The sequence below is a fragment of the Morone saxatilis genome, unplaced genomic scaffold, assembly GCF_004916995.1.
Source record: "Morone saxatilis isolate NCDOM2014 unplaced genomic scaffold, NCSU_SB_2.0 Contig24, whole genome shotgun sequence".
NCBI lineage: Eukaryota > Metazoa > Chordata > Actinopteri > Moronidae > Morone > Morone saxatilis.
The window spans coordinates 8,352,015-8,361,711 of NW_023339807.1; the positions used below are offsets into that span (position 1 = coordinate 8,352,015).

Genomic DNA, 9,697 nt, shown 5'->3' on the forward strand with positions numbered 1-9,697 from the left:
TTATAAAGGTTATTAGTGAATCATCTCTCTTCCTCCCTCCCCTCTGTCCATCATCCCTGTTTTTGTTGTGACCAGACAGGACAGCTGGTCAGTCCTGCTCGACCCCCCCAAAAAACTTTAATCACAAACACACACACTCTCACACACCTGTTGCTGCTCCTCCCGGTCGAGTTTCATCACTCGCTCAGATTTTCAGTTGTGAAACCCTGCTCATCAGTTTCTTGCTCCCTCCTAGTCGTCTCTCACATCTGCCAGCTTGCGTGGCAACCAACAGGACCACATGCCTCACGTGGTGTAACATTCACCCTCTTGTTTGTTTCTCTAAATAACATCAGATCACCTATAGTTTTTCCAGTCCCCCCACCTTTCTCTCACACACTCCACCCACTGTCCCCTGGACTCTATTCGCTGGCAGTGGGCGACTGAAACATTTGACCCAGTGACTTCTAGTTTCAAAGAAATGTACATAGACTCCTGTGTAAAACCTCCTGATCATGTTATGTTTACTCCACATAAAATGGCTGACACTGCTCTCTGAAAGTCATTGATGCATGAAATTGTGTAATCACTGTTGCTGTTGCTGATCCTTACTTTAAGGAATCGTTTTAAAGGAGATTGTGCAGTTATTTACACAGATCTAAATTACCTGCATATCTTAATATTAACATTAAAAGTCATTTTTGAAAAAATCCCAGCCCTCTGTATTGTGGTCCCAGGAACACCTAACTGAATCACTAGTAATATTCTGTAAGTCTGCCTAAACAGGCAACTAAATCTGCCTTTCGTGTCCTTACTGGGCCTGTTTCCCATTTTCCTGTCCATCTCTATGTGCTTTCTGTATGAGCAGCAACATAAAAATTAATTTTAGCCAGCGGGCACTTCTTGGGGCACCCCTGGCTTTAATTTTACCTGCAACAGGTGGAGAAAAGCCATTTCAACATGTTTTCCAACTGGATGATATTAAAGTCTGTCCTTTGTAAAAGGATGCATTTTCTATATTATGTTCTGTGTCCCCCTGTGTGTGTGGATAGCAGGAACCTGTCTGGTCCCATGTGGACAGGACTGTGAGCGGGGTCAAACAGACACATGATGAAACATACATGTGCTGCTCAGATTGCATTCGCTGTCAACTGGCTAAGCACTGGTAAGTTATATGGTACCGATATTTCGAGAGATGTAGAGAGGATACATGTATGGATTGACTTTTTATTGTAACACATTAAGAGTTAAAACCAGAAAAACAGTACAAAAATGTTAGAAAACTATTTGAAAAAGTTACAATTGAGTCTTAGTTTTGACAGAATTTGAGGGTATTCTTGTAGGCACATGCTTATATAGTAAAGTCAGGTATTAATTCAGCATACAGATACAGATACTATGTTATGCATTATATCATACCAGTTTAATCAGGAAGAAAGAAGTGAAAGAGCTACAGAAATCTTACCAATGGTTCTATTTAAATACCATCTTGAGTTAAGTTTTTAACAAATTCCTGGGCTTTTGTTTTGATTTTATTTGATAACAATGTTATCACAATCATTTCATCATATATTTTCAGGCAACAGACTGTGATACAAAGGTTCACCAGATGCAGCAGCAGGTTCAGACCTAACAGCTGAGCATAGCTTTGACTTGCACCAAACAGTACACAGCCCCAGGATTTAAACATGACAAGTGAAATCTCATGATTTAGAGTGAGCCGAAAATAGCACTTTCACCCTTTTGTGAAGTTAGACAGGTTAAGAAGGGGCTGTGCAGCAGGGTAGTTTCTTTTCATTGATTTGGTTGTTAAATAAAAACATAGAAAAGACACAGATTATTTAAACAATCATTTTCAGGTATCAAAAGTCATATATACATGGAAATTTGAAGTATGCATGATTCTGTGTTTCTGGGATTTTTAAATACATCTCATGAAAGCGTGAATAGTGGAAATCTGCTATAAAATAGATATAGATATATAAAACAAATAGTCATTTTCTCTGAAAGAATATTTTTTGATTGACAGTCATTCAGTTTTAAATAAACTGGTTTCAAATTAATAGCATTCAAATAAGAATCAGACCTCAGCTAGGATTTTGCCCATGTCTGTGAGACATGCGTCAGAGTCAGAGAGCCGTGATCAAACAGTTTATACGGCAGAGTCCCTTTGGATGTCCAAGTGTCTGTCTTTGGGTCGTAGTACTCAAAATTGTCCGAGTCCTCGATGACGTCATGGCCGTTGACGTAGCGTCCACCAGTCACATAGAGTTTGTTATTGAGAACAGTGGCGGAGTGGTGCATCCTCCTCTCCTTCAGGTTGGCACACTTGATGAACCGGTTGGCCTTGGTGTCGTATGCGATCACTCTCCTGGTGTATCCTGTGACAGGGGAAGCATTAATTTGAGAGGGGCGGCACCAGTGGCTTAAGCGAAGCGCAGTGATGTAACTCTACAATCTAATTCATCAGGAAATAAATCAGTACTAATGAATTATAGCAAAATGAATAGGGTGCTCTTTTACTAAATTCCTTTCTCAGTGTCTTTATCACTGCTACTATCTACCTCCAATTATGTAGATTTTGTCATCCATAATAGCAGCAGGAGCAGACACATTCTTCACTGTTCTGTTCTCCATCTTGGACCACATGTTCCTGGCAATGTGATACACCTACAGAAGGGGAGGGGAGGAGCAGCGGTAAAGGGAAATAGATTTATTGAATGACTGAATGAGAATGGATAGATAAATAAAAACAGTGACTTAGTGATTTAAGAACATTGTCTCTTACCTGTATTATTCTGACTGGGTTCTGCATGGCATCCTCTCCTCCAAACACATAGATCCTCTGGTTAGTAGCAGCCACTGCAGGGTACAACACAGCTACAGGCATGGGGGCCATAGACTCCCATTGATTGAACATACTGTTGTACCTAAACAAATTATTGACAGATGTGTTATTATTTGCTACATTTGTGTATTTTATGCTGTGTGTGTAGATAATTATGGTCCACCTCACCTCTCCACACTGTCTGTCAGTCGTTTGTTGGGCCCAAGGCCACCAAGGACAAAGATGAAGTGGAGGTAGGAAACACTCTGGTGGGCAAAGCGTGGCTCCAGCATTGGCTCTGCTGTCCGCCACTGGTTGGTCTTTAGGGAGAGGGTGTAGACGGTCGTACTGACCTGGCTGCTGTACTTTGTGTTTGTGGTTAGGCCTCCGATAACATACAAGACACTGTGAAGGGCGACATAGGAGGCTTTATACAGACGAATGGGCAGCTTGGCGAGCAACTGCCACTTCTCACTCTTCTCATCAAAGACGAGAGCCTCCCTCGAGGTCTGCTCGTTGTTCTTCCTCCCTCCTACCACCACCAACATGTCATGGTAGGAGTAGCGCCTTGGTGCCACCCAGAGAGGTTTGAAGTCAACTGCTGTGTCAATGCATTTCGTGTTGACAGAAAACATCAGGCGTCTCACAGATTCTATGAGCTCAGTGCAGAGGGTGGAGGACTGGATCAGAGGGTCATTGGCTATGAATTGGAAGAGGTAGGTAGGATGGATGTGGCGAAGGCGAACTTTCTTGAAGAGGTCACTAATGGCACCACGTCTGGATAAAGGATCATGGTGGATCCAAGCAACAAGTGTCTCAAAGACTTGCTCCTCCTCCGCACAAAGACTATCATCCTCCAGGTATCCCATGAGCTCTCGTAAAGAGAGTTCACACAGATCCTCAGATGCTGACACATCAGAGAAGCTATTCATAGCCATCTCCTTTGCTTTGTCTCTTAAACTGTTACAATTCATGATTTCAGAGAGTCTTATCATGCTCAAACAGTTGTCAGGGCTCAGTTGTTCCTGAAGGAAGTTTGAGCAGGCCTCGAAAATGTGGCTATATTGCAACATGGATGCGGCCTGCATCAGGGGCAGCACAATATCCACACTGATACTAATGAGTCCTGTGTAAACATAGTCAATGATACTGCTTAAAATGGCTGATGTGATGCCCTTTAAGTTAATCTTGGCTTGCTGCTTCTCCAAGAAGTTGTTGCAGAACATGGCCCTGAAGTAGGGGCTGCTAGACACCAGAACATTACGATGGCATGGAATCTCGTTGTTATCAGAACACAGTGACACATCAGTCAGGACGTTCTCCTGCCTCAGTCGGTTGAGCTGCAGGAGCAAGTTGGAGGACTGCTCCTTGTCTTTGTAGTGGAAGACCTTGACTGCTGGTCGGTCCATTCTGAGGAGAGAGACCATGTTGTTATTGTTGAATCCATTGATCTTAAGGCTTGTTTTAATTTGGGAAGCAGTCACATACCCTAACATGATGTCTACTTCAAACATTTTAGCTATGTGGTTGCTGCTTAATAGCTATTTGAGAGCTTGCTGTAATAAATAAAATAAAGATGAGCAACAATTGAGTTAATAGTGGCTTTACTTTAATACGGGAAGATTTTAGGTTTAGTTTAGATTTTTTTTCAGCAATAAAAGAAGAGAAAGGGGATTCTGTTTTCTACACAAGGCTACAGCTCTCCTTCATAAGACATCTAAGAATTGATTATTATCCATACTGATTTTAATACCCAGAATACCCAGAAATGAAAGGATCATAGTGAAACAAACAACCATTCAAACATACTACCATACAGCCAGGCTAGTAGAGTTAGATTCAATCCAGTGCTATGTCATGCATTCAATATTTAGATGGCAAGTATTCTTGGTAAGTTTTCCCCCAAATCACAGCCTAAATGTCTAGTTTATAGGTGTACAAGTCATTTAAAACCTGTTCGACTCATAACTACAACACTAACTTTGTTATATGGCTTTAGATTATTGCCTTTTGGCACATGGGCCCAAAATCGCACTGCTGCACTCAGACATTTTAGGGCCTATAGTATGCCTGCCTAATTATTTTGGAGACTAGTTGTCTGAGTAGAAACACCTGCACAACTATTTCTGCTGTGGGATTGTCACTCATTGCCATGGAACAAGTGGTCCTTCTGTTATGTGATGGTGTTTTATGTGGAAATTTTGGCTTTCTAAACTGGACGATTGTGACTGCACTTTTTCCCCTCCATTGCATGCATTAGATATGATTCCAAAATAATACAAATATTATATTAGTCTGCAATGTCAAGTTTGAAATCACCATGTAAGAGAAATACAAAACAAGCTTATGTGTGATTTTATTTACATCAAATTTATTCAAAGCCATGCCAACATCATATACTGCACAAAACAAGTCCAATGCTCCTGGCAGCTTATGGAGCTTTACTGGAATACAACTCTTACCTGTTCCTCTTCTTTCTGTTTGTGTCTTCTGGGGGTCCCACTCTGTATTCAAAGCAAGATCTCAGCAGAAAATCTGATGTCTCGACATTTTCCTGTACTCTTATCCTCTTTTCTCTCGTGTTGATGCTGTGTGACTGTATGTTCCAAAGGGGGCTGTCTCTTTGTAGGAGCGCATTGCGTACTGTTTGTTGTTATGGTCTCTTTCCACGAGGCCTCTGTGTACATTCCTCCCCTAAAAATAGAGCCTCTCTTTGGCAACACCGCTGTAGACTCACATGTGACATGTGTATGACTGGCTCCTTCACTTAATCTTTCTTTCCTCCTATTTCTCTTGTTCTTTCCCTCTTTCTCAAATATCATATACTGACTTCAGTGCCTCTCTCTGGTCTGATCTCTTCTTTCTTTTCTGTAGCTTGTTTTCCTATTCACTCCATCCTCTCTGTCTGGCACATGATTGTAGCAGTAAAAACAGCACTGATACTTGATAACACTCATTTTGTTGGCTGCTCAATCCAACGGCTGGCTGGCTGAAAACACAGAGATACAAAAACAGGATTAGGTTACTGTAGAAGCACACTGAGATATAATGAAGTCTGCATATGAGAAAAATGAGCAACCGCATGTTAAAACATACTGGCTATGACCACTGGCATTATAAAAAGTTCAACTTTACTCTGGCCTTGTGATGCACTGCTAAATATTTTTGGCTTCATTTTAACAGACTGTATTCATCCTTTAAGCATAAAGAAACATCCTAATTTAACTGTACATCAACAACAGATGCTTGCGTTTCCTAGCTTTGTATTTGTTAAGCTCATTTCCATCTCATTTGTTTTATGCTCCCTGAAACAGATAAAGCTTATTCACTATGGTACCAGCTTTCACAGAGTGCATCCCACAAGGTGGCAATATGACGGTTTGCTTGTTCCTTAAAGCTAGAGAAGAATAAAAAAATGTTCAGCTTGCAGTGTTGTTTCATAAATGTGGGTGTATTCAAACAACAAAACTAGGACGCATTTCCAGTCGTTACAGATAGAGATGTGACATGTTTTTCTTGTACTTAGGCTTGTTTACAGAGCTCGGCAAATCAGACATAAATAGCTGCTTGAGCTGCCATGACCCTAGTGGTGCATTTCAATGTGGATTGCACAACGAAAATCGCTTAGACTATAAACTACATGTGCTTACTAGCCATCTATGTGGACAGTTTGTCATTTTGTTGTTTATGAACTACACCGCAGCAAATGCAAGACAGAAAACTTTGAAATTGCCAAAACATGCATGAGAAGCACTAAATGTACATAAAGGGAACTATAAATCAAGATAGACTTAAAAACATAAATGTTTCATCATAGATGTTGAAAACTGAGGTCACAATATTCCCACATGTGACACTATAAAGCCATGGCTGCTGTCATGTAGCAAGCAGTCAAAACTAAACAGCACCATCTAGTGTTTGTGTACAAAATGTCATTTTGGCAATTGTGAACAACTTTTTCCCTTTTCTAATTAACTCCCAAGTATTTTTACTTTTGTGTGTGTGTTCAGGGGTTTATTTCAAATACTCAACAAACTGGTCAGCTAAGTTGTAAGGTGGTGAATTGTTATGTATACCGTATGATACCCTGTATTATTCAACTAAATGTCAAGAACAGATATCTGCCCTTTTTGCATGATACTGACATTAACATTATCTCATCCATCTGTATATTCAAGGCCAAAGCTTAACTTGTTTGCCCAGAAGACTGCAGTGTCATTTTATAACCCATACTCTCATATTCAAAGCTGTGATTGCATCCTTTAAAGTTAAGCACATTGTCTGCTATCTCTGTTCCTTCACCTTGACAAAAAGGACTCATTAATGTCTGCCTTTAGGCTACAACTTATATTAAAAGTTAAGGCTTTGGCACACACTTTGCAGCAGAGCATTTTCATGCAGCAGCATTACTGTTGCCACCCACCGCCCGGTGCTGTGTCTTCATATCGCCAAATGATTATCTTCTCATAAGCACATGGTCTAATAGAGCCTATACCCAGAGGATTTAGATCTCACTGATTAGTATTGTGTGCATGTGTGTGCCCGTTTTGTGTGTGTGTGTGTGTGTGTGTGTGTGTATTTTTGTGCATGTGTGTGAAGGACAGACAACTCTCCTTGGACAAATAGAAGACTATTTGACAGCAATATGAACAGCGAGTTCACACAAGTCTATTTTCTGTCCTCTTCTTGTCTTCTTTTGATTGCATTCTAATCAGTGTAGGACTACAGGTAATATTTTGATTTTTTACCATTCATGACCCTAAAATGTGAGTAGTATTGAAATTATTTAAAAGGTTCCGTGATACATGAGCTAAAGCAAACAAAGAGCACTGGCAAAAGGGGACCACTCTTCCCTATGCAAGCCCAGATAATGATTCCCTTTCATCTGTGTTTGCTCAATTAAGGCCTTTTTTATTAAATCTATGTGAAAGTGAATGAAGCCCTTTGTATCAGCTGCCGGCCAGAGCTATTCCACAGCCCATCAAGGAAGAGTTAAAAACCGATGAGGTATCCTGCAGACAATCATGTTTTTGGAGATTGTAGTACTCACCAGCGTTTTATCCTGCCTTAAAACCATATTAAAAAAAACAACTGCTTTTCTGTTTGACTCAGTATGGTGCTGCTTGTTTCTATCAATTGTAAGTTTCTTCCTGATTCTTATTCCTGTTGTCAATGATAAATCTGAGGCTTGGTCTGAAGTATATTGGTTTGTCACTTTTTCTGTCTGTCTGTTTAGACAGCTCACCCTGGCACCAGGGCACTGATTTTGTGCTTGACTAAGCTTGCTGAGACTTACTGTCCAAACAAGCCTTTCTTCCACGGCAGAATCAAGGACTAGCCAGAGTTTGTTATTTGTGCCACTGACTTTTTCATGAAAAATAATATAATTAATTCTCACAATGCCAATAGGAGATGGATTGATATCTGGTATATACAAGGTAAATATAAAGCTTTATAAACACTTGGTGCTGAGTCATAAATGCCCCCAATAGGTCAGGTTCTAGTGGAGCACTTAAAGTTCTAATCCTTAGATATCAGTTGTTATTGATTTGGCACACCTGTGGTTTGTGCGTTTGTGTGACCTAAGGAAACATTCTTTAAACAGCTATTCTCTCAGCAATACAACAGAAGAAGATGAGCATCTCACACAACTTGTGTGTTGCAGCACTTGTATTTGTACTCTTCCAAGTTATGTGATTATGTAAAATATGCACAAATTACATGCAATGTTTTCCATGCACTGATCATTGTCCAGTATGTCTACATGAATGCATTTTTCCCTGTGAATGTCTTGCACATTTGCATACAATTTGAATCCAGTGCAGGAGTGGCAGACTCCGCCAATGACAATGTAAACTACTATATAGAGAGGAAGCTATTGTGTGAATGCATGTAATGGATATAGCAGAATAAATACCAGCCATAAATAGTATAAAAAAATTGGTTTGATATGATGAAAATCTTAAAGGATAATAAAGGATTATAAGATGATGTCCTTTTCTTCTATACAGCTTAATTCTTGCTTGGGCATGTATTGATTTTTCATTGACAACCATTTGTAGGTGGGGATTTGGGGATTATAGGGATCTCCCTCAAAGTGTTCACTACTATCTTAAAATGTTAAATTACCTGGATGATAAGTATGAATTTAACTTTATATACCATTTGCAAATTAAACATCAGTTCAAGTGAAATGTTTGAGGTGTAGACGAACTACAATGCTGTGCTTAATTTGTAGGCTTTGAGCGCATAGATCTCAAGAAAAAGTCAACTCTGATGTCATATTGCAGTCCAATCAAGTGTTAGATTGCTGATTTTAAGAAAACAGATGGAGATGAGAAATTCAATCTAATTTTCAGTGTCTTGCTGATAACCTCATTCAGACCCACATTATTATATCCACTAGGTGTCAGGCCAACGTTATGCAAATTTCAGAGTGATGAAAAGCTGACTTTGTCCCCTGTGACTTCCAAGAAGCTATCATGCCTTAACTCACAATCAGAGAGTAAACACAACAGATGCATAAATTGGTGAGATGAATATTGTTTCCGTATTATTTTAGCTATTTTAGGTCAGTGTGACAGAATATTTTCTGTTAATACAAAGAAAGAAATTGAAGCTATTAATTCACGGAGATATCTTCAAACTGTTTTTTTTAACTGCTGCAAACATGCACTTTAAAATGGCCATTTACTCAGACGCAGATTGCCTTAACAATAGGAACAGACAGTGAGAATCATGTGATAACCTCTTGAGTCAATCTGCCGTGGGGTATTACTCCCAGGCGCAGATCTATGCCCGGCAACACTGAGAGCAATAATCTAGCTTTGATGGAGAGACGTCCACACGTAAATCAACAAAGAGTGAGGGGGGGAGAGGGAGGTTTGAGGA

The 9,697-nt window shown here is 40.0% G+C and overlaps 1 protein-coding gene across 2 annotated transcripts; it reads right to left on the reverse strand.

Moving 5' to 3' along the window:
• Positions 1–1,192: 1,192 nt before the first annotated feature.
• klhl38b (kelch-like family member 38b) lies at positions 1,193–5,690 on the reverse strand. Of its 2 annotated transcripts, XM_035672911.1 has the most exons (5): positions 5,269–5,690; positions 2,996–4,216; positions 2,768–2,909; positions 2,544–2,649; positions 2,071–2,360 (listed from the first exon to the last, which is right to left on the reverse strand). In XM_035672911.1, the coding sequence occupies exons 2-5, from the start codon at positions 4,213–4,215 to the stop codon at positions 2,071–2,073; spliced, it is 1,758 nt and encodes a 585-aa protein (XP_035528804.1). In that variant the 5' UTR covers position 4,216; positions 5,269–5,690. The 2 variants fall into 2 exon arrangements, with proteins under 2 accessions (XP_035528805.1, XP_035528804.1); XM_035672912.1 differs by lacking the exon at positions 5,269–5,690 and having other exon boundaries at positions 1,193–2,360; positions 2,996–4,215.
• Between the last annotated feature and the right edge of the window lie 4,007 nt (positions 5,691–9,697).